A 25125-nucleotide genomic window follows, 5' to 3' on the forward strand; every position below is an offset into this window, starting at 1 on the left:
CAACACTTGGAGACATTAAGTGACGATTGGCTGAGTTCCCAAAAGATACGTTGTCACTCAGCTGCAAATAATTCGGTTTAGTGTGAGGATTGCCAGGCAAGACGCCATGACCTGTGTGGAGAGGAGGTCAAGTTAGAAGTGAAGGTGATCTGCATCCATCTCAACAACTGAGCACCGATGCAGAGGGTAGATCAGGCACTTCCATTCTTGGCCTTTCAGCAGAATGTAGCAAACCCATTAAACTCAGTTGAATTGATAAAAATATATACTTTATTCTTTTCTAGAGTGCCAGAAACTGGATTCAGGACACATAAATCTAGGAGCAGGAACCTTGGTCCAGGCCTACAAGAATATGAAACAGGCAACAATAAATATTTTATTTACACACATATGTAAAATTCTCGGCAATCCCAACCACTTCTTCAGTGCATATTACTTACAGGTTTATCCGGTGAGTGGGTGAGAGCAGAGTGAAACGAAGAGGAGAAAAAACACAACTTTTTTTTTTTAAAAAAAGCTAGTACTTTCTCCAAACACATTTTCTTGGCAAAGTGATCAAAGGCCAGAAGGCACATGAGTGTGTGTGTGTGTGTGTGTGTGTGTGTGCGTGTGTGTGCACATGCGCGCACGCGCACACACAGCATTTGGGAATAGTTGTAAACACATGTAACAACATGTAATTTGGGGAAACTGCCTGCCTGCCTTTGAACTTGACAAGCACTTGGCAAGTCAACACCAGGGCCTTTGACAGATCAAGCCACTGTATCGCCACTTTGTTGTGCACAGATGTGACACTCGGAGATAGAACCAAGGGATTGGCGTGCTAAGCCTGTGATGTTCTCTTTTGCATGTCCCGTCTAAAGAAATGAAAACTGCCCAGAGTAGGGCTCTTGCTCAGTTCCCATTCATTTTGATGGGGCTTATATAGGCACACCAAATCTATATGCCCCCATAGGTTATAAAATTGTAGCTCCACAGATTGCTTAGAACAGACTTCCCCCAGCGGTAGAGAATATGCCCGAGCTTGTCCAAGGGGCGCGGAGGGTGCCCTCCCAGAGGGCTGCTCTCTGCCACTGGGTCAGAAGAGCTGCTGCCGCCGGGCGTGAGGTGTGCCGCCCACTTGCCTGCCATTTTGTCAGCCCCCTCAGTCATGACAATGGGGCGGCCCACACCTACTGCACCCCCCTTCCTACGCCTCTGACTTCCCCAGCCTGGTGCCCTCCAGATGATGGGGGGACTACAGCTTCCAGCATGCCTTCCCACTGACCATGCTGGGAGAAACTGTAATCCAAAACATCTGGAAAGCACCCAGCTGGGGAAGGCTGGCCTGGGATTGGTGCTCGAGCGATGCTTCATGGAACTGGCACATTGGATTGCATCCCTCATGGGACGGGGGATACGAAAATGCAAAGTATTAAATAAAAGACATTCACTCTAACACCTAGTAATCTTATACAGTGGCTCATCAATGAGAAAGAAAGTCCACTGAGGCAATGCTTAATCTGTGAAATGAAAGATGCCAGGTTGCATGTTGGTCAAACATGCCTGGAAGATGCTCCCTGTAGTCTGGACACTCCTAAACCTTTCTTCACAAACTCAGAGGTATTTTTTTCCTATTTTGACCACTCTGCAAGAATAGGAGCAACAGCAATGACAGCAACAACAACGACAACGACAACAACAACAACAACAACAGTTCCAGCTAATGGGAATACAGCTAATACACTGGGAGATACAAGGCCAAGTGTTGAAGTCTTCCGGGATTCTGCCCTGATGAAGAGATCTGGTTCAAATTAAAGCCTGTGATGAGAATCTTGACAAGCAGGCGGGACCTGAGGGGCTGCCCAACAAGCAGAGAGACACAATCTGAACTCGTGGGGACTTGGGTCTGGCAAGCATATATACACACAAATGTCCCCTTTCCTCCCAGGCTTCTTTCAGCCATTCAGATTGTGCTGAGTCTCTCTCTCCATGTAGTCTGTGGACAGCAGGACCTTGTTTGGGGCAGGGGTCGCTGGGTGGGGGTAACTTGCTTGCTAGACCAACAAAGGGTGCGGAGACAGATGGGGAGGTGAGGTGGTGGCGGCGGCAGGCAGGGCTGTTTTTCTTGGTGGGGTGTGCATTTTTTGGATCCCCTCTATTAAGAAGTGTTTTGTTTCCTGGATGCAGAATGTTCTTCGCTTTCCTTTCTTTGCTCACAAGCACTCATGCAACACTTGCATGTTGGTGCAGTTCAAGCAGCTGACATGGCAGCACCAGTGGAACGTGCAGTTGCAGCGCTCCGTCACCCGCTGCGTCCGGGTCCGGTACCCCCTCCCACAGCACAGCAGCTCGCAGCCATCCAGGGCAGGGGAGGAGCTGTTGCAGGAGCGGCCTGCTGTCCCCGCTGTCCCTGTCTTGCCGCTGTAGGTGCAGAAGTTGGGCGACTTCTCAAAATAGACCAGGTCGTGGGGGGAAGGGGGCTTGTGGGCAGGATTCTCTGGCTCCAGGTGGTGCAGCTCCACCCGGGAGGCCCGGTTGCTGCCTTTGTTGCCGTAGATGACCCGTGACGCACCATCAAAGCGGTCCTTGAGAAAGTCCCCCACGGTCCGGAAAGTGGGCAGCCGCATCCAGCAGGTCTTGACCGTGCAGGAGCCAGACATCCCATGGCACTTGCACTCCTGGCGCATCTCCGTGAAGACCGTCTGAATGGTAACAAAGGAAGGAAATGCCTGTTAGAAGACACCAGAGTTCTGAGCCGGCCGCAGTATGGACCACACCATAGAACAGGCATAGGCAAACTCTGGCCCGCCAGATGTTTTGAGACTACAATTCCCATCATCCCTGACCACTGGTCCTGTTAGCTAGGAATGATGGGAATTGTAGTTCCAAAACATCTGGAAGGCCGGAGTTTGCCTATGCACGCCATAGAATCATAGAATTGTGTGGTTGGAAGGAACCCCAAGGGCCATCGAGTCCAATGCCGTGCAATGCAGGAATCTCAACTAAAACATCCCTGACAGATGGGTCCCCCAACCTCTGCTTAACAACCTCCAGTGAAGGAGAGTCCACCTCCTTCCAAGGGAGTCCATTCCACTGTTGAACAGCTCTTAATTGCCAGAGTTCTTTTCTGTTTAGTCAGAATCTCCTTTCTTGTAACTTGAAGCCACTGGCTCAAGTCCTAGCCTGCAAAACAGGAGAAAACAAGCTTGTTCTCTCTTCCATGTGACAGCCCTTGAGATATTTGAAGATGGCTCTCATATCTCCTCTCCATCTCCTCTTTTCCAGGCTAAACATACCCAGCTCCCTCAACCGTTCCTCATAAGGCTTGGTTTGCAAGACCCTTGGTCATCTTGGTTGCCCTCCTCTGCACACGTACCAGCTTGTCCAGATCTAAATTCATGCCTAAACGCTTGGCTCCTAGGGCTGCATACTTTTCATAGCATAGTGGAACAGCTAAGTCATAGTGAAACAGTAGTCAGGAAGTTTATGGTTCAAATATTGCCCTGGCCACAAACTCACTTCGTGACATTAGGCAAGCCAATATCTCTTACCCTCAGTCTTCCCCCTGCCACATCTGCAATAGGGGGATAACAGTTTTGAGTAGCAATGGCCACCACCTTCAGTGACTTTAAAAGAGGATTAGACAAATTCATGGAGGATAAACTATCAACAGCTTCTAGCTACAAGGGCTATGTCCAACATCCACCACCAGAGTATGCCTCTGGATGCCTCTGAAAGCCAGCGGCTGGGAATCACAAGGGACGGGGAGCACTGATGTTCTCAGGACCTGCTTTTGAGCTTCCCGTAAGGACCTGGTGAGATGCTGGACTAACTGGGCCTTTGGCCTCATCAAGCAGGACTTGTCTTTTAACCTACTTTACAGGCAATTGTGGGGATTATGTGGACCATGTACTGTACATAAAGTGCTCTGAAGTGCCTTATTATTATTATTATTATTATTATTATTATTATTATCATTGTTGTTGTTATTAATTCCAACAGAGGAGCTTGCCCAAGTTTTCTCAGTGCCCACGAGGTGAGGGCTGCTTGGGTATGTGCTTCTCACTTGCTCTGCTCTGCTGGGAACCCCTCCTCCCACCAGACCCATCTCTCCCACCCCTTTGCTTCCAAGAGGGAGCTGTTCCCTTGGCGCACTGTGGGCCCCCCTCCCACCCACGGAATGTGGATGCGTCTTTCCAAGCCCAGAGCTTTCCCTTCCAAACGGGTTTTACTGCAATTAGAAGAATTGGAACCATTTCCTTCCAGATGTGTAGGAGCCCACATGGCAGCCGGGCTTGTGGTTCTGGGCTTGGCTAGCATGCAGGAGGTTTGCCTGCTTAAGGGCTGCCTTCTCCCCCTGCTCCCCCCTCTTTTTTTTGGCCATCACACCACCACAGCCCACCCCTCCCATGCTGCCTACTGCCACCCTCGTCGCCCATCCTATAACCTACTTCTGAGAACTCAGCAGGGACACACACGTCCCAATGCACATGTTCGCACACATACATGGATGCAGAGAGCACAGAGATACACAAATAGCTTTTGCACAATTCTGTTCATGAGTGTAGAGGCCTCACCATGAGGTTAGGGAGCAGATTTTATGATACCATAAGTGGCAGGCAGGCAGATTTGATGCACTGGGCACATAATCCACCAGGAATTTCTCCTGTGCAAGCCCTACTGTGCAGAGTAGCTGCTGCAGAAGAGCAATTTGGTGGCTATGTACACACCTTACATTAGGAGCATATTGCTTCCCTAAATAATCCTGGGAACAGTCGTTTCTGGCTTACAAAACTGCAGTTCTCAGCACCCTTAACAAGCTACAGTTCCCAAGGTCCTTTCAGGGAAGCAATGTGCTTTAAATGTATGGTGTGCACATACAGCCTAAAACCTTGCACAGCTCGTGTTCAATTAGGGTCATGCAGGGGGAATTGTGCCCTGTGATAAATTGTGGAAGGCAAAGTGAGGTCCATTTCAGTCTCCTGCCAAGCAGAACTTTAAAAAGTTAACAGAGCAGCTTTTACTCTGATTTCTGGGACTTTTTAGGGTGATCAATTTCTTAGAGATGATGGTGTAAATATTTTAGGTCCTCAAACTGGGGATTGGGTAGAACTTGACAATGAGCACCCAGACGGCCATTCGAAAGAGAGAAAAATTATTATAGGAATAAAAACTGCAAACAAAACAGAGGCCCTTTGGAGAAGGAGCAATGTCTAGATGTGTACAGGCTGATAACTGAAGCCTCAAAGCCAAGATGGGAGAGCTGGAATGCCATATATAGTGGCCATATCAGAAACCTGGTGGAACAGTGAAAGCCAGTAGAATATGGTTATTTTTGGATATAAAACCTCTAGAAAGGGCAGGGAAGGCTGTGTTGGAGAACCAGAATAGTGGACTTGCACTGTCCAAGGCCCACTGCCCAGCTCAGCCAGTGGACTGAGGGGCTTGGCCCTTTGGAGAAAGGAGTGGGCAGGAAAAAGAGGAGCATGGGAAGCTGCCATACACTGAGTCACACTCATTGGCCCATCTTTTCTACACTGACTCCTGGGATCCCTCCCAGCCCTACCTGGAGATGCTGGGAATTGCATGAAAAGCAGATGTTCTGCCCCTGAGTATGGCCCTGCCAATTATCTTAGAGGTGAAAGGTGGAGGAGGGCTCATTTTCTTTAATAAATAAACAAAATTAAGAAGGGGCTCGTGTCCCTTGCAGCACTCCGTCCCCCTAGACTTCCTAGAAGGGCTTCAGAGTGTTGCAACGCAATAGGATGCCGTGTTGCTCTGGAGCCACTCCAAGTCCTGAGTGGCAAGAGGGAGGCAGCCGACCCATGCTTCCTGGAGTGGCTCCAAAGTGGTGAGACATCATAGAGGGGTCTGGCAAAGAGGGGACTGTGCTACTGGGAGTAGCAGGAGCCCCATCTCTTAAGAGTTTAAAAACCTCCTGCATCTAAAGCACAAGTGGAGAGGCCAGAGCTGGCGGTGGCAGAAGATACCTGATTTCCCCCACCCCTCACAAACCTAGTAGTGCCTCTGGCAGCAGGGGGCGTTCCTCTATGTCCAAAAGGGTGCAAGGCAGGGCAGGGAAACTTGTGGCCTTGCAGATGTTGTTGGACTCCAAGTCCCATCAGCTCCAGACAGACTGGCCCAGTGGCCAGGGATTATGGGAGCTGGGGCTCCAGCAATAGAGAGCCACAGAGCGAGAAGGCTATTAAACCAGGCAGCTAAAGAGAAAGAAACTTCTTCATAGAATTGCTGGGGGTGGAAATAATGATTTCCTTCATTTTTCTGGGACCATTTGTCACACATCAAGTGGGGTGGGATTCTCTGCTTCCAGGGATGAAGGGGGAATGCATTTCTATGAAATGTTCGAGGTGGGAGTTAACCTTAGTTAACTATGAGGAGGCTAAAGCCCACCCCCTTTTTCTGTTTGTTTGTTTTTAAAGAAAAAGGAAGAAAGAATACTTGAGACCAATAATGATAGCAGGCAGCCTCTCCTGGTGATATTTCAGAATGCCCATGGGATTGGCACGAGATGGTGACATACTATCACTCCCAGAGGCGTGGGAAACATGGCTGGCAGGTTGCCGAAGGCTGGGCTGCTGCTCAGAGTGGCTGGGAGGCCTTTTCTCCTTCCAATTGCAGAAAAGGAGAAATGCAGCTGCCAGTATCATATTGCCTTTATTAAAGTCCATGGGGAGGATGGATTAGGAATACTAGATATAGTTCTGGGTGGGATCTGGTCCCTTGGGACACGGGAAAGGGCTTTCTTGGTGACTGCTCCTGGACTCCGGAACTCCCTCTTTGGAGAATCCAGACTGGCTCCCTCCTCGTTGTCCTTTGGCTGGCAGGTAAAGACCTTCTTCTTTCAACAGGCTTTTGGGAACTGACTGCTTTTAATGAAAGGGTAGATGCCCTGCTGTTTACAGTACAATTATTTGTATGTTTTAAACAGATCTTATGTATGTACAGTGGGCGCTCAGGTTGCGAACATGATCTGTGCAGGATGCACATTCGCAACCTGCAGCATTTGCAATCAGCACGTGTGAGTTGCGACTCCGTGCTTCTGCACATGCGCAAAGCGCAATTTAGCATTTCTGCGCATGCGTGACCCCCGAAACCCAGAAGTAACCTGTTCCGGTACTTCCGGGTTTCGGCAAGTCCGTAACCCAAAAAAACGCAACCTGAAGCATCTGTAACCCGAGGTATGACTGTAAATAGTTTTAATTCTATTATTATTTTTTATTATTGTTTTTTATATATTTTTAGCAATTTAGCTGCCTTGAGTTCCATTGAGGAAAATAGGAAGAAGAAGAATGCAAGGAGGTGCATGCAAAGGCGCATCTAGTTCAGCATCCAGCCAACCAGATTCTGCCTCTGGGAAGCCCACAAGCAAGTCATGAGTGCAACAGTGCACTGCCAACTTGTGATTCCCCATACAGAGCACATACCCCACCCTGAAGAATCCTGGGAACTGTAGTTTTAAGTGTGCTGGGAAGTGCAGCTACGTGGTGGATAAACTACAGTTCCCAGGATTCTTTGGGGCAAAAATCTGCTTTAAATGTATGATGTGTACACAGCCAGAGTTAACTGTTTTGGTGGAGTTTAGTATAGTGAGCCAATCTTGTGAGTACTTGGACACTATTCAAATCATTACACATCCGCTCTTGATTGAAAGCCATTTTTCCACGTTTTTTTGGTGGGGTCAGGACAGAGTGAATTATGGTCTAGAGTCTAGACACATGTTGAAACACTCACAAGAACAGTTTGATAGCTCAGATAACAGCAAAAGTCAGCTGTTGCTGACTTCACCATGTGAAAAATGGTTGTGTGAATGGCATCCCCTAGTCTACACACAATAGGCGGTCATTCTCTCTAACTGCGGTCTTACTCATATTTTTGTTTGCTTTTCAACATGTTAAAAAAATCCTGCCTATGCCACTGTGATCCATTATCCCCATCGTGGAAAGAAAATGGCTTACAACAGCCCAGCCCAGTATTAATATTGCAGCTGAGATGTGGGTTTCTGCACGTGCTGTAGTGCAAATGAGGCTCATCAACCTGGGAAGGTAGCCCATCTACAAGAAGGAAAACTCTGATCCTAAACCTCTGGTGCCTTGCAGGATATCTTTGGGAGAAGGAAAGGCTAAGGAGTGGAGTCCCTAAGACACTTGGATGGCACCTTGTACACCTCCTTCTGGCATCCCAGGACCTCCATACACACCACCCAGGCTTGCACCCTGGGGAAGTTGGTTTGGTGCTGCAAACACAGCAATCTACACACACACACACACACACACACACACACACACACACACCTGCAAGCACATATACAGCTTTGTCTACACTTCCTCGCCCACATGCTCTCTCACTTCCTACCAGACGTCCTGCTTCATTGTTGTGCAAATTCATCAGGAAACGCAGGTCCCGCCCCTTCTCATTGGAGTCCACGAACTCTCGTCCAAAGACCCTGCCGAAGTCCACATTGTCGCTACAGCCCCCCCAGTGCCAGTCAGGACCCCCTGGGCCACGCCGGCGGTAGTCGCAGGTGCAGGATTCGATGGAGCCCTCGGAGCAGGAGCGGGCCACAGAGTGGGTGACGCCAGCGCTTGTGATGGCGAAGATGAAAGCTGTTTCGCGGCAACCTGGAGGTGGGAGATGGGAGGGGGAGATGTGGCATGTCAGCACGCAGCATCAGAGTCCACAGTTCATTTCTCCCCGTTCAGAATAAGGGCCACCCCAGAACATGCCTGGAGATCAACATCACTGCTGGCACAAATAACAGCTGCTGCCTCATTCATCAAGTATCCCCTGGGATAGCTCAGCTGGTAGAGCATGAGGCTGTTCATCTCAGGATTATGGGTTCAAGACCCAGGTTGGGCAAAAGATTCCTGCATTGCCGGGGGTTGGACTAGATGACCCTCGTGGCCCCTTCCAACTCTACAATTCTCGTGGCCCCTTCCAACTCTACAATTAGTATTTTCTCTCCCTCTTCACATTTAGGAAGATGGAGGCACCTTGCAAAGGGAACTTTTATTGAAGCAGCCAGAAGAATACCCATAAAAATCAGAAAACCAAAAGGAAACGGTTCGTAGAATCATAGAATCGCAACATCCTGCCGTCCATCCCTGTCCCACAAACCAGAAGGATCCCAAGACCCTGTTTTTGCCCTGCCCTGTTCACAAGACAATTACCGGCAGGGACCAAACAGCCATGAGAGTCTCCTTGCCATCACTATACTTGGGAGGTAGTTATATCCAACTGCCAAACTCCATCCACAGTTCACCTTGCATAATCCAACCAAAACTGTTATAATAAACTGAGAGTAGGTAGCCTGCACAACTACGTTGAGATAGGTTATTCATACAAGCAAACTAAGCCAGATGTTGCAAGGAACATGGGGAAAGCTTGGAGTTACAATCCAGTGTGCCTACAGTAGGGGTGGGGAATGTGTGGCATTCCAGATGTTGTTGGACTCCAGCACCTGTCAGTCCAGCCAGCCAGCATGGCCCAGTGGTCAGGGATGATGGGAGCTGTAGTTTAGCAACATCTGGAGTGCATCAGGTTCCCCAATCCTTGCTGTACAATCTCGATTTTGTGCTTACAAGATGTGTGTGATGGTACTATCTCGGAAAAGTCTCCCCTCTTTCTTATACAAAAGGAGGGCAGTCACTTTTAAAAACCTGCTTCCTGATTAATTGGGAGCATCTTTTCGAATCAAAGAATTGAAAAGATTGATTGGCTAAATGCTGCAACCCATTAAAAAAATTCTTTAGCTGGGAAAGGAGAGCAAGAAGAGGCATGCTAAAGAGTCTGAGAGTTTGTGGGAAAGGAATGTCTTTCCTCTTCATACGGAGAGGAAAATAATAACAATTACTGACTATTAAAAACCAAAATAATACATGACGCCTGGTGTACAAATCCCAGCTGTGTGCTATGTTTATGCGCTGATAATAGAAGGAAACTTTTTGCACACAGGAGCTGTGCACTTAAACTGCCTCCTCTGGTTTCCAAGGGTCTCTCTCTCTCTCTCTCTCTCTCTCTCTCTCTCTCTGTGTGTGTGTGTGTGTCCCTCTCACCAGCATAGAGCACCACTGTGGCACCACAAGCCATCCTAACCAGGATGAGGCAGCAATGATAGCCAAGGTGAAATAATGGTTAGTGTGTCAGATTAGGATGGGGAAAACTCAGGTTCAAATCCCCAGCTGGGAAGGAAGTTCACAAGGGCCAGCTGCCCTCTCTTAGAGCAACCTACCTCAAAGGGTTGTTGCGAAGACAAAATAAGGGGTCTTGCATGCTACCCTATGCTCCTTGAAGAAATGGTGGGGCAACTGCTATACATTTTGGAATGTACTGTAGTTTCTCTGTTCGTTATGCATTTGGACTCCTCTTAAGAAACTGAACCTTTCAAAAGTGTACTGATTTTAATCACTGATTCCAAAACTGATTTTTGGTTTCTTAGAATTCCCAAGCAACTGTGAGTACAAGGCTGTTGGTTAATAATAATGACAGGGAACCAGAAGACACTTTCAATACATGAATTGGGAACCCATGGTAGGTTTCCAGAGCTTCATGGCACTTCCCCCCACACTGAATAAATTCAAGGCGACTGTGGAGCCTTCTGACAGGTTGTAGTGCTTCATTTGTGTGCAAATTCTTCCAGTTTCCCAAGCACCAGAAAGTTCTGGGGCAGCTGTTCAAGTTCCTCCTTTTGAGGAGAGAGAACTAGAGACTACTGGGATATTTTTCATTTTAAAATATCTATTTAAATCATGGTAGCTAATCTGACTCTGGCCCTCCAGATGTTGCTGTACTACAGCTGCCATTATCCTTGGCCTTTGAGATCTGGAGCCCAGCTCCAGATGTTATTAATCTGGAGAGCCATCGGTTAGTCATGAGGCACCTGCCTTGGGTGGCAGAATCTCAAGGGGCGGTGTCACCATGGGCGCCCCATCTGCCCCTGCCGCCACAGCTGGAGAAGCAAGGAAAGCAGTGGCAGCAGCTTCTGGTGAGATCTTGTGGTCGTGGTGAGTGCCCTGCCCACTCCCTGCTGCTAGAGATGCAAGGAGAAGCAACTGCGGCTTCCAGGTGCCTGAAGAATCTTGTGAACCCCTTCCTGAAACCTGCAAGCTCTGCATGCCTGGGAAGTGACGCCTCAGAGGAGGTGGGTGGGGTGGGGGTGGCCTGAGGCAAGATGGGACAGACCTTCCCCATGTTAATCACCCCCTGATTTACATGGAGCATGGGGGAGCAGGCACGCTCCAAGGCAGACAATGTTAAGTTTATAAAATGACACCAGTTCAACCTAAAGCAAACAGCACTTATCTGGACCCCCTTCAAACAAACACCTATCCCACCACAGGCTGCTTGAACTGGCGTCTCCATGCTTGAACTGGTGTCTCTGGGTGGTCACACTGCAATGCTTATGGAAGAGACATATTCTAGCCACCAAAACCCACGGAGCAAGCCAGCTTACAGAACGTCAACCGAACTGACCATCAAAACCTATAAGCAAACAGGTGTTCAACAAAAGATGCTAATCCTTACACTGGATATTTTGACAACATGCGTAATGTTTGTAATGAATCGTAGAATCACAGAACTCTAGAGCTGGAAGGGACTCCAAGGGTCATCTAGTCCAACCCAGGAATTTCAACGCATGGTTCCCCATCCAATCTGAAACCAAAGCAGACTCTACTTAGCTTTGCAAATGTGCTAGCAGTTTTGTTGCTGCACCACTATGAAGACAATATCCTCATGACACATATTTTAACACTTTCAATAACAATGCTTCTATTCTCATGCTTATTTTGCATTCCGAATAAGGATGCACCTGGGGCAGGTGAGGCTATCTTGCTCTTCTAGTTAACACTAGACAGCAATAGCCCAGGCTTGACTTGGGTAACTTAATGACTTGTCCCACCTAATTCCTGCTTTTGATTACACATTTCCCACTCTCATTTCAGGAAGTTTAGGTAAAGTAAAGGTAAAGGTTAGAGTGGCCTGTATTGGTCTCAGGCAGTCTGGGAAACTGGTGTGCATGCTAAGACTTGCATCGCGCGCCCTTGAAGTATTTCTTGTGATCATCACTAACTGGGCTGGGGGTCTATGGCGAATGGAAATATCTGTAGTACAGCAACATCTGGAGGGCCAGAGTCAGATTAGCTACCATGATTTAAATAGATATTTTAAAATGAAGAATATCCCAGTAGTCTCTAGTTCTCTCCCCTCATAAGGAGGAACTTGAACAGCTGCCGTGTGGATTTATAATGTTTTTAAGCAAAAATGAAAAGAAGCTCTGATTGTGAAAGAGGAGGGAAGAACAGTCAATGGGGCAGCAGTGGTGCAAAAGCTTATCCTTTGTTAATGAGTCACACAAGCTTGCATCACACATACAAAACACTGGGAAGCAGAACACAAATATCATGAAATGCAAAGTAGTCTGTACACTTCCTTGCATTACTTCTTGTAGCAGATTGCATAAGAAATCCGCTCATTTGGTTGTAACAGACTTTCATTTATACCAGGGGTGGGGAATCCGTGGCCCCCCAGGTCTCCTTAATCCCAGCCACTATGGCCAAAGGTCAGAGATTATGGGAGTTGGGAGTCCAGCATCTGGACAGCCCTGGTCTAGACTGGGGGAGACAGATGTGAAAGAGCACATGGTTATTGATTCAACCAAGCAGAAGAAGAGAAATAGAGCTTTTCAGATTGTGGTGAACCAATCATCTGGGATTCTTTATTCTCTTGTTCCAATGAGTGGGCAAGAACACAATCTCGGCTGCACTGGGCTCATTCTATATAAGCAAATGGATCCCCACCCCAGGACTCCTATGGCCCAGTCTCCGTCTCCTGTCACCTCCTTACCTCTGTTGACAATCTTGCCAAAAATGTTTGGCCCTGGTGTGGTGGGGCAATTCCAGCGGCGGTTGCGGAACTGCCACTTGCACTCCTTGATGGCACTCTGCAGGCCGCTGCTGATGCTGTGCAGGATGCCTGGGTTCTGGCGGATGAGCTTGCGCTGCTTGCGGCTCAGCAGCTGCAGAGAAGGGTCCAGCACCAGCTGCACGTTCTTGGAGTCCGTCAGCAGGTTGGTGGATGAGGCCACATTGATGATTCCCCTGCAGTCACAGAACGGCAAGGGTTTAAGCAGAAAGTTCAAATTCTGACACACAAATTTTGATGTGTGAAACGGCACATTCAAATTTCTTGCAGCATTGAACACGGATATTTACATCAGCTGAGGGACTTATTGGCATCTTCTGACTGTTTTCATAGGCATCAAATGTAAAATCTCATTCACTGCCACCTGTCAAATACTAAATATCATTGCTTGTGAACTGTTGAATGCTGTGAAATGCTACAAACCACTGCATGCTTATTTAAAACCTTTGGGGGGGGGGGGACCACATTCCATGAAGGATGATTGAGGTATCTGACAATGCTTAAAACCAATAATAATAACAAACAGCCACATGAAAGGAGCTATTCACTATCAAGCAGCATAAAAGTGGTGTTACAAAATGATTTTTAAAGTTTGGAATTAAAACTTCCTACAGATTAACCTCACTGCCGAAAGTATCAGGACAATCAACCATAACATACCAAAGGGAGACCGTAACCAGCTTCCTATCCGTCAGATGCCTTTCTTAAAAGAACCAACTTTGCAATTTGGCGGAAGGTCATCAAAGAGGAAGTAAGATGGAGTTGCCTGCACAGGGAGTTCCAGAGCCTGGGCAAACCTACAAAGAAACCTCTTACCGTAGCCCCAACTAAATACGCTTCAGACGCTGGCAAGTCCCATAAGGCGGCCTCTGTTGATGACCTTAATGAGCAACCGTCTCGAGTCCCGTCAGGGCAGAGGTAGATTTAGGGGAGTGCAACTGGTTCAGTCGCACTGGGCGCAGAGTCTCAGGGGAACTGCAGGGGATGCCGCAACTATTATTTAGAACAGAGCATGAGAGGCAGGGGTGACAAATTCTGGTGTTGCACAGGGTGCCACTGAAATTTGAGACCCCAAGGTCTGCCACTTGGCAGGGGAAAAGATGGGGTATGTATCAATGAATGAATGAATGAAATATTAAAAATGGAAACAGCTCCTGAAGTCTACAGATGATTTATTTATTTTTTTAAAGAAAGAATTGGATGTGGTACAGAGCCATTGATACTGAGTCATGTAGTTGGGGACTTAGTCTAGTTCTCCATCAGCCTCAGACAACGTGTTCAATAATGTCAGGGGTCTCAAGGCCACAGGTTCCCCAGTCCTGGTCTAGTTATTAAACATGAGGGAGGAAGAGTGTTCCCATTTCTAGCCAGGGACACCCTATACATCTAAAGAGCAACCCAAAAGGAAATGCCATACATGTTTGCCATTAGGGGCATTTTGCATGCTGGAAATGTGATAAATATTGAGCGAGAATTTCCTTCCTTTCCTTTCTATTTCATCCAAGGAGAAAGACTACAGAATTACCTAGCAAATCCCACAAAAAACACATTAGCAACATATAACTCACTAGCCCAAGTGGCAGTCAAGGGTCTACATAGCAGGATCAGTGCAGAGTTGTCCAAAGTTTCTGCACCTTTCTTGCAAGTACTCTACCTCCTCCTTCAGCCCCAAGCAGTGGATTAGTTCTACAACTAGTAGTGGTTCCATTTAGCTGCCATGGCTAATACACACTGATATAACAATCCTCCATTAACTTGCTCTCACACTTTAAAATAAAATTTAAAGCCAAATAATCTAGTTGCTATAGGGACGCAGGTGGCGCTGTGGTCTAAACCACAGAGCCTAGGGCTTGCTGATCAGAAGGTCAGCGGTTCGAATCCCCGCGACGGGGTGAACTCCCATTGCTCAGTCCCTGCTCCTGCCAACCTAGCAGTTCGAAAGCATGACAAAGTTCAAGTAGATAAATAGGTACCACTCCGGCGGGAAGGCAAACAGCATTTCCGTGCGCTGCTCTGGTTCACCAGAAGCGGCTTAGTCATGCTGGCCACCTGACCCAGAAGCTGTATGCCGGCTCCCTCGGCCAGTAAAGCGAGATGAGAGCCACAACCCCAGAGTCGTCCACAACTGGACCTAATGGCCAGGGCATAGCTGTCAACTTTTCCCTTTTCTTGCGAGGAATCCTATTCAGAATAAGGGAATTTCCCTTAAAAAAGGGGAAAGTTGACAGCAACCTTTAATCTAGTTGCTATCACTACATCTGTTGGTGGTGAGTTCCCGCACAGTAGTGATACACTGTGTGAAGCAATTCCTTTTCATAGAGTCGGAAGGGACCCTAAGGATCATCTAGTCCAACCCGCAGCAATGCAGGAATATGCAGCTTGTTGGCTGTGAACCTCCCACTGCCAATTAACTTTCCTGGGTAACGCCAAGAATCAATCAATTTCTCTCTCTCTCTCCTCACTCCATACCATTCATGATTTCATAATTCTTTATCATGCAACACTAATATGTGAAGCTGAATAGAATATATGTTTGTTTGTTTGTTTGTTTGTTTGTTTGTTTGTTGTTAATCAGAAATAACAATAGCAACATAATTACAGATCTATGCTGCATATTCTAAGGGTCAAGCTGTACCTCATGCCCCATCCAGTGGAGGAGACTGCAAACAGCACCTGTGTCGACTTCTCCCCACAGTGGCCGCAATTTGTAGTGCTACTGGCCACCTGGATCTTGTGCCTCATGCGCAGAGCACCACATACCACACATTCCTGGCAGCAGCTTGGACTGGCGCTGCTACTGACCACAGGATGAAGAGCATCTACATGGTAAGAAGCACCACACACATTGTACACATGCCATGTGCAGCAGCCTCCCTCTCAGCGTGTTGAGTCTGAAAAGAAGGGAAGCTGTAATAGGTCAACGGCACCTGCTCTGTGGATTAAGCTTCCACAAGAGGCGATGTTCCGTGAGACCTTATGCAGGTTTCTTCAAGGACCGTCCAATTACAGAAAGCATTTGGCTGAATGGCTGATCTGGTGCAAATTGTTGGTGTGTATTGCTGCTACTGATTGTACTTTTTCTTGTTTAAGCTATTTTATATTATTTTAAAATGCTGAGGGGGTTGCTTTTGTATCTGAAATGCAGGATAAAAACAAAACAAAATTAATGGAGCTGGCTGTGAACATTCCTAAGTATTGCGTAAAAGCAAACAGCAAGCAGTCCTATGTGCCTCCTGCTTTCAGTCTATAGATTATTCCTGATATCCATAAACATTAAATCAGATTTGTTGCTCTGTTGATTCTGCTTTGCGGTTTATTACTAACGAGTGTCTCACATAGATAGATAGACGGATTCAGTGAATGACTCACAGATGTATTAAAACTGTTAGGATACTTCCTGATGAGTTACAGTCCTAAAAATTTGATACACCTGGTGAAAGAGACCTTGATTGCCAGAAAAATTCCCAAAGTAGAACATTTATACAACTCTATCACAAAACGGTGTCTCAAATAGACCCATACAATAATGAAGATTCTTCCAGGAAACCTAAATTTGGCATTCACACAGCCCAAGACATTGGAATTACTAGAAAAGCATCTGAGGAACATATATTTTAAAAATATTTTCCAAGATATGTGAGGTGGGGGGGGGGGGAGAAGGGAGACTTTTTTTGCACCTTCTGGTCAAAGCTTGGAGCACAGAGTTTTCTTTTCAGAAAAGACCAGAATTCTAACTTAGATCAAGCCAAGCCACATGCTCTATAAGACAGCCTATTGGTCTCTAGGACTTCCATGGCATCCTCAGATTTGGATGTGGGGCTTGCAGAGGACTTATTAACAAGGGACATATAGCTATGCTTGAAGAATGCAGGCTTCATTTACTAGTAGTATTAAAGACATTTGGGCCTCACTGACTCACACACTGCGAGTTGGAGCAGTAGATTCCTAAGGTACTTTCCGATGAGTTAGAACTCTGAAATTGGGTACACATGTCATCCAAGACACTCCAGTTCCAGAAATAATTTGAAACGTGGGACATTGTACTTCTCTCCTTCAAAACAGGGAGCTGATGGTGCATCCCCAAATAATTACGGTGCTTCAAGTCGACCGAGAAAATGAATCTGTCAACACACACCCCCATCATATGCTGATTACTGTGAAAGTTGTAAAGGCATTTATAAGTCTTTCCCTAATGATAGGAAGCATGAAATCTGTGCCCTCAGTTTTAGGTACCAGTAAGCAACCCAGAAATTTGAAAGTTGGTACTTGTGCAGCTCCAGGCCACACAGATTACTAAGGAAATCTGAAAACTGGGCATTTCCCAACTGCATCGTCAACTTCTGATGCTTACCTCCTAGTAGGGGTCAGTATTTCAGCACACAGCAAACTATGTGGGTGGAGTATTGGGAGCTGGGCATTCTGTTAACTGTTCAGGTTTGCATTTAGAGGAGGAGGCAGGCAGAGACCTAGAGCTATCCCAGCAGAATACGCACTTTATTTTCATATCCATAGCTGTGGATACGCACCAAGCAGCTGCCCTTCTAACCTAATCTAATTCTGTGTACATGTTACAAACTTAAAATCAGGATAGATATGGAATGTGACTAAAGCTGTGTGTCTACTGCTTCGCAAACCAGTGGTGGGAGTGCACTGGATGCCAAGTAAATGGGCATGTGCGCGCAGCCTCAGATTCCATGCACCTGATACCTGCAACATGCCAAAGATCCTAAAGTGCTTCATGGTCTGAGACCATGCAGTGCTTTTTAATGCCTCTGAAAATGCTGGTGCTCCAAGCAACTAGCTTGGCAAGCTGTACAACGGAGTGAGCCAGTGATAATTAATACACTGAACAAATTATACAGATTAGAGCTAGACTGCGGGATTCACACATAAGTCTTAACACAACAGAGTTTTTAAGATGAGTGTAAAGGCCAGAATGCCCATTCACATTGCAAATGCCTATACTCACATGTAAAATGGTCAGAAGCACATGTGGACCAGGCTAAAGAAGTGCAGGCTTGTTATTTAATTCTGATTTAATTGGGAATTCATTTAATTCTTGCAGATTTGAGATTTAATTCTCAAGGACACCCTTAAGCAGCCCCCCTGGGAATGGTAGTGGTAATGGAAATGATCTTTCTCCCAAGGCTATGATTAAGGATTAATGGGTTGCAGTACCTGCCCCTAAATATTGTTATGGGGAGACTAAGCATCTAAAAGTAAAAATGAAAGTACTAGTATAGGAAGAAATATTAATATAACTCATACTAATTATGCAACAATAAATGAAGTAACATATAGCTGTGCCACTGCACCAGTGCAAACTGTACAGTAGATTATTATTATTATGTACTGTATTATATATGTATTTGATCCCCTACCTTTTGCCCCTCACAGGGACTCATGGCAGCTTACAAATGATAAGACACACTTTCCTGCCCTTAATTAACCATCACTGTAGCTGTAACAGCAGCAGCAATAGCATCATCATCATCACCGTCGTCGTCACTTTTCTAAAAGAAACTACTACAGCACACCTGTATGCTATCACACTTCCAAATTAGACCCATCCGCTGACCTCAGTTGCCAAAGGCGCCTTGGGGTGTCAGTGAAGGCTAGTTTAAGCCCTATGTCTTTTTCTGCCCTATATGTCTTGTACCACGAGGATGCCTCTCTCAGGCGTATGCAGATGCCCTGGTCTTTAGCTAGATCAGGATTCCACAGCAAAGGGCCAGGCGATACAACGTGCCTGCGGTCGGGAATCTTACAGGGCAAACCAGGTCCGGGCGGCTCGCCGAGCGTGCGCCCCCTGTGAGCGCGCCTTGGGTTCTTGCTCTGCTCATCCACCTGGGCACTTGGCGCAGCTTCCCGAAGCTCTGCCAGCAACACCAGGAGTGGGGAGTCGCAGGTCACCTCCGTGGGAGCCGGGCCGAGGCGGATTTGATTCCCCTCCCCAGGCTCTTCGAATTTGGAAAGGCTCCCCAAAGGCGCACAGCGCGTAAAGCGCACTTACCACCATCGGCCGCTGTTATTCACCGCCAGCGTGTTGGAAAGAGAGGAAAAAGCCAAAACCCACAAGGTCTTCAAGCCTAGCATTAATGCCACGGGGCTCATCGCTTCGCCTGCCCTGCTTGCCTGCTCGGCTGAACCGCCAAAAAAAAAAAAAAAAAAAAAGGCAGCGGAGAAGAGATGGGTGGGTGGAGAGGTGGGGTAGAGAATCCGTCTCCAAAGACCTTGCTGGAGAGGCGTGCACTGTGCGCCCGGGGAAAGGTCCTCACTTGTGGAGAGTAGTCTGAGCCCAAATCGAAGTTTTTTTGGTTTTTTTAAAATAGTAGTAGTAGTAGTAGTAATAATAATAATAATAATAATAATAATAATAATAATAGAAAGAGCGGAGCAGCCGGCGAAAAGTCCCGCGAGGAGTTGCTCTCCGCTACCGGCAGTCCCGGGTGGCGACGCTTCTCTCTGGAGAGCAACTAAGGCGCAAGAGGGGGAGACGTCGCGCGTCCTGCTAGCTGGGGGCCCCTCGAAGCACGTCTGACATCCCCTCGCCAGGGCCGGCTTCTTATAGAGGCTGTGATGAGGGTCGCCCTGGAGTGAGCCATCGAGCCAGAAGGACCCGGCGCGGTGCGCTACCGCGAACAATGCGCCTTTGCGCAAAGGAGACGCATCACAGCCCGACGGGGAGGGAAGGGAGGGGGGAAGCCAAGCGCCTTTGGACGGGCCGCTCCCCTTCCCGTCACATTAAATTCCAGGAGACCCGAGATACAGAAAACCCTCTTTCTGCAGGAGGGGAGGCTGCTTCTTGCTTGTCACTCAACTCCCCCAGCCCTTCACCCCACCCCAGCCCAGGACGGGGCCGCGGCCAGTCATTCCCTCCGAGGGACCTCTAGCCAGGCGCTGGTCTCCGACGTTCATGATCCAAGTGAAGAAGGAGCAGGAGCCAGAGGGGACGCGAAGGCACTTAAGGAAGGCCCGCTCGGTCACACGAATGGGGAGGCTTGCAATGAGGACGCGGCCGAAGATCGCCTGGTCCTGCTCAGTAGCAGGAGCAGGAGCCCCATCCCGCAGGATCGCCTCTCTCCGCGGGACTCCAGTCGCCACATTTGGCCGCCGAGGCTTTGCGGTGGCCTCGTTCCTCCTCTCCGGAGTCTTTTGGCTGCCGCTGGCCAGACGTCATCCCCCCGCTTGGGCTTGGCCTGGAGAGTCCTCAGCGCCTCCTTTCATCCCGCGGTGGCGGAGAGAGAGAGAGAGACAGCAGCAGATGGAGCGAATTAAGCTGCTGCCACTCGCGCGCTCGGCTCCGCTGGTTCCAGCTTGGGACGCAGCCGCTGGGAAGCTGCAGAGAAGGGGAAGCATTGGGAGGGCAAGGCTGGCGCATGGGGGGCAGAAGTCCCCACGCAACTGAATGTGGTCCTCAGTAGCTACACATACAAGACGCTCCCGGTCCTGTGCAGGAGTGATACTTTCAATCATCCCAAATGGCTGATTATGGCGCGGGCGCGCGCGCACAATTTTCGTATAGGATAGTGCAGCAAACTTTTCTACATTGACCAAAACTATGCCCTGCCTGCCTGGGATTATACGTTAACAATCGGGGTCCAAAATCACATTAGTTTATTCCTGCCTGAAAAGTTCTTTGTCCCTGGAAAGGTTGCAGCCATTGGCAAGCCCCACCACGAGCATTCCTCCCTTAAGATCTGTCTTTATACAATCAATCAATCTTGTCTTTATGCAATATATTCATAAAAAGAAGTTTTACATTACACAGCCATCTTGGCGGTCCTCTGCACCCATCCAGGCATTGTGCATATACACTGTTGCTCATCTTTCCGTGTATGTGAACTGTTCACACGTGCAGGCCATCACTTGATTGCTGCTGTGATGTATGAACGACGCATCACAGATCAAAGACCATAAATCAAGCACATATTATTGCTTTACATTTCCCAGACATGATGTTTCAAAGGAGTCCATGAATGCAGTCAGCTATCCCTCATCAGGCCTCCATAATTCAACTGTGGAAAAAGGAAATGATGTCCTGTATGCGTGAAGCAGGTATTGATGAGTGGCAGTTGAATGCTATAGACTCCAGTGTTCTAGATTGTATTTGAAAACCTGTAGTGTTACCTTGTTGATAGCCCTTTCACACATACAAATCACCCATCGATTTTACAATCATCAAATGATTGCATGTGTGAACAAGACCCGTATCATGCCAGTACACAGCTCACTCTCTGTTCCTGCCTCTCTGTTCCACCCTTTCCCCTTCCCCACATGCACACCTTTTGCAGTTCAAAAGTACAAAGTGCAAGTACATAAATAGGTACCACTCCGGCAGGAAGGTAAACAGCGTTTCCGCGCGCTGCTCTGGTTCGCCAGAAGCGGCTTAGTCATGCTGGCCACATGACCCAGAAGCTGTACGCCAGCTCCCTCGGCCAATAAAGCGAGATGAGCACCGCAACCCCAGAGTCGTCCGCGACTGGACCTAATGGTCAGGGGTCCCTTTACCTTTTACCTTTAAGCCTAATCACAGAAAAACACAAATATCAACTTACCTATATAAGGATTTAACATAGTCCCAATAACATTTAAATACAGCTGATGTGTCCTCCCTCCAGTCCATGTGTGCCAGTTTAGCGTGTGCTAAGCTTAGCTGCGTGCATATAGATTAGCAGTCATGATAAACACATTGAAACGTGATAAGGACTGCTTACACAAGCCTTTTTCCTATGCTCTGCATCATATTTGAATCCAGCCTTGGACCATCATGCATCCTAAGTACTGTGGGCATTTACAATTTGGACCAGAAATAGGCTAGGTGCTGTACAGTTCAGCTGTTTAAAACCTTTGAAGTCAATTAAAGTTAAACAGTGTAACTTATCATCTATGATAAAATAAAATAAAATCCTTCTAGTAGCACCTTAGAGACCAACTAAGTTTGTTATTGGTATGAGCTCTCGTGTGCACACTTCTATGATGAGACAGAGTGAGGCAGCTGCCTCAGGTGGCAGATGCTGAGGTGCGGGGAGTGGACAGAGCTGTGTCATGTGGCCTGCCCTGTTCCCACTGTGCTCGCCTGCTGCCCTCAAGTGCAATGGAAGAGCCTGTCCTTTCACCCTTATTGGAGTAGGATCTACCTGCCAATTCAATTGGCTTCTGTATGGGCCTGTCATTCAGATAATGGACTGAAAGGCCATGGGACAGTACCACTGTGAAATGCTTAGATGAGAGATCAGCTGTGAATTACAGTGGTACCTCTGGTTATTAACTTAATTCATTCTGGAGGTCCGTTCTTAACCTGAAACCGTTCTTAACCTGAGGTACCACTTTAGCTAATGGGGCCTCCCACAGCTGCCGTGCCACCGGTGTGCAATTTCTGTTCTCATCCTGAGGTAAAATTCTTAACCTGAGGTACTACTTCCGGGTCAGTGGAGTCTGTAACCCGAAGTGTTCGTAACCTGAGGTGTTTGTAACCCGAGGTACCACTGTATATGTAGGGTTGCCATATTTTGAAGAGCAACAAAGAGGACACATTTGCCAACTTCTAACTATGGAACTCTGTCTATTCTCATCATGAAAAAGAGGATATGTCCTGGAAAAAGAGGACATATGGAAATGCTGCTCTAAGCTCCTCATGGGCAGTCAAAGTAATAATAAGTAGGAAACTTTATGAAGATCAAGAACAGGGGTCAACAAACTTTTTCAGCAGGGGGCCGGTCCACTGTCCCTCAGACCTTGTGGGGGGCTGTACTATATTTGGGGGGGGGGGAATGAACGAATTCCTATGCCCCACAAATAACCCAGAGATGCATTTTAAATAAAAGCACACATTCTACTCATGTAAAAACACACTGATTCCTGGACCGTCTGCGGGCCAGATTTAGAAGGTGATTGGGCCGGATCCGGCCCCTTACCCATGATCAAGAATAATGGCACTGAGGTGTCTTCCATTTGGGCCATCTTCTAAGGCAGCAGGGCCAACAGCATCTGCGTTACCCATTCCTGCTTGAAATGCCAACTTGCTCAAGCATGACTCCATCGTGTCTTTCTTGCCAGTCCCATCTATGTGTGAATCTCCCTTTCTGTAAATCGAGGGTGGCAAATAAGACGCTTCAGCCCCCTCTATATGATTCTTGGGGCTGTCTGCAAGTGACGTCCTCGCTGAGTGCTTTTACTTGGCAGGAATGTGTCTGTAGCTAAACTTAAGGATGTATAATTCTACTCCCACCTGTCCTTTGCTATCCTTGTCTCTCCTCCCCCCCCCCCCCGTTGTTTATTAAGCTTCTTGGGAGCAAGCGCCAATATTTTTATTGTGTAAATGCAAGACACAATTGATGCTAATGGTACTGTATAAACAAAAGTAAATGAAATTATTACTGCTACCACCATGCAAATTAAAAGATCACTTGGAATGCACTATTTTTAATTTTTCTATTACATCTCTAAGACTAAAATGAATTTCTTGATTGTGAATCCTTAGTCCTGAGGTTGTAATAAGCCACCAGACTTTTCCTTCTTTCTTTTTTGGAGAGAAGGGATGGAAAGGGCTAAAGTACTGGGTGGGGGAGCCCTGGGCCTTTCTGTCCCTGGGGAACTCTCCTAAGCCACACCTGCTCCTCAAGCACACCCCTCACCCGACCTACTTCATGTTCCCCTGAGTGCTTTTTGCCAGGCTGAAATGTGCCCTTGGACCTTGGTGATGCATCTTGGCATGTAAGAAGTTCTTCACCTCTGAACTGAAGTTCCCCAGACACTGAAATTGGTTTCGTAGTTCAGTGCCAGGCCTGGCCAGCAGGGGCTGTTGCAGGATCGACTATTATGACATACATCTATGATATAGAGGTGTTTGCATGTGTACACACACACACACACACCCCTCTGGCCTGAGAAATGCGCAAAGTGCTCCTTACGGGTAAATGCATGCCATGTTGGTCTGCTTGCCCCTTGAAACAAAATGCTGCCTGTCCGCAAATCTCTACCTGGCATGCAGAGCAGAAGGCAGTTGCGGGCTCCCCTTTCGTCTCTTCACGAGTGGGCAGACAGCCCTGTGGGGCAGGCGCCATGTTTTTCTCACAGTCCAGCATCCCTTCCCCTTCTATTGATTCCCTCAAATGTGCTTATAGGCTGCCTCCTCTGCCAAGGGCGCAGCAGGACAGATCACTGCTAACAGAGAAACAAAGCAAGGTTTGGACTGTTGAACTGCCCCTTGCAGGGAGGTGACCTGAGGAGAAAATGCAGGTGGGGCAGGAAGGCCGATGGGGCAAATGGTTCAGAAGGGTAGCCATAATGTGCTTAAGCCCAAACTGTGAGCCAGAAAGGGGCATTTACATGATGGCCTTCAGCTTGGCTTTGCCAGACCTGCAGGTCACCCTGGTTGTCAGTGTTTTGCCTTTGCACCCCCACCTGCAGTTCAATTTCAAATTGAGTGGCAAAAACAGGTCACCTGGTGTCTGCCTACCTGTCAAACTGTGGAGGACAGGGGAAGAGAATGATCTGTACGGTTACTCATAAGTTTAAAAAGAGACCGATGACAAGGAAAGCGTCAAAACTGAACGGAAGGGCTACAATACATCCCCTCAGAAACAAGTGTGAGGTGATCATGTAACTGAAGTAAACAGCAAATAGATATAATATTATTTTGATAATGCATTAAGCTTTAATATTAGTATTATTATTACATCACTTCCTACCAAAATAGAGATTTAAATTTTTACGAAGTATAAAAACCAGTTGCATAAATAATTATTAAAATATAAACACGGTCACCCACAATTAAAACATACCATAAAACACTACAATGAAAATACAATAGGGTGCAAGGCAATACAAAAGATTGTGCAACATATAAAAGATTTTGGAAAACTTACGACTGCTGTCTTATACCCACTTACCTGGCTATAAGTGCCATTCAAATGAGCAGGGCTTGCTTCTGAGTAGACATGTATAAGAGTGCTTTATAAGAGTCCATATGGAAGATACTGTGGCAATTGCAACCATTGTTTCACAGGTGTTTTCTTTAACTGCTGGCACAAACTCCCTAGAATTAGTCTAGTCAATTCATGTGCACAGCAGCATACTACTGCTTCTTTCAAAGTTGTCGTAGAATATGAAATAGACCTGGAGATGCAATATAACCAGCACATCATATCACCTAGTGACCAGGTAGGTAGATTTATGTCCATAGCAGCATCTATGTGCATG

General features: G+C 47.3%; 1 protein-coding gene across 1 annotated transcript; it reads right to left on the reverse strand.

Moving 5' to 3' along the window:
• Positions 1 to 252: 252 nt before the first annotated feature.
• Positions 253 to 19733, reverse strand: WNT1 (Wnt family member 1). Its single transcript, XM_080994874.1, has 4 exons — positions 18935 to 19733; positions 12844 to 13097; positions 8356 to 8621; positions 253 to 2684 (listed from the first exon to the last, which is right to left on the reverse strand). The coding sequence occupies exons 1-4, from the start codon at positions 19033 to 19035 to the stop codon at positions 2196 to 2198; spliced, it is 1110 nt and encodes a 369-aa protein (XP_080851000.1). The 5' UTR covers positions 19036 to 19733; the 3' UTR covers positions 253 to 2195.
• Between the last annotated feature and the right edge of the window lie 5392 nt (positions 19734 to 25125).

This window comes from Podarcis pityusensis (assembly GCF_964106645.2).
Source record: "Podarcis pityusensis genome assembly, chromosome: 2".
Lineage (NCBI taxonomy): Eukaryota > Metazoa > Chordata > Lepidosauria > Squamata > Lacertidae > Podarcis > Podarcis pityusensis.

Coding starts and splice junctions, on each gene's coding strand:
- WNT1 (XM_080994874.1), bottom strand. CDS start 19,035: ATGAGCCCCGTGGCATTAATGCTAGGCTTGAAGACCTTGTGGGTTTTG. Junction 13,098..18,934: donor AATAACAGCGGCCGATGGTG/GTAAGTGCGCTT, acceptor CTGTGACTGCAG/GGGAATCATCAATGTGGCCT. Junction 8,622..12,843: donor TGGCAAGATTGTCAACAGAG/GTAAGGAGGTGA, acceptor TCCCACCTCCAG/GTTGCCGCGAAACAGCTTTC.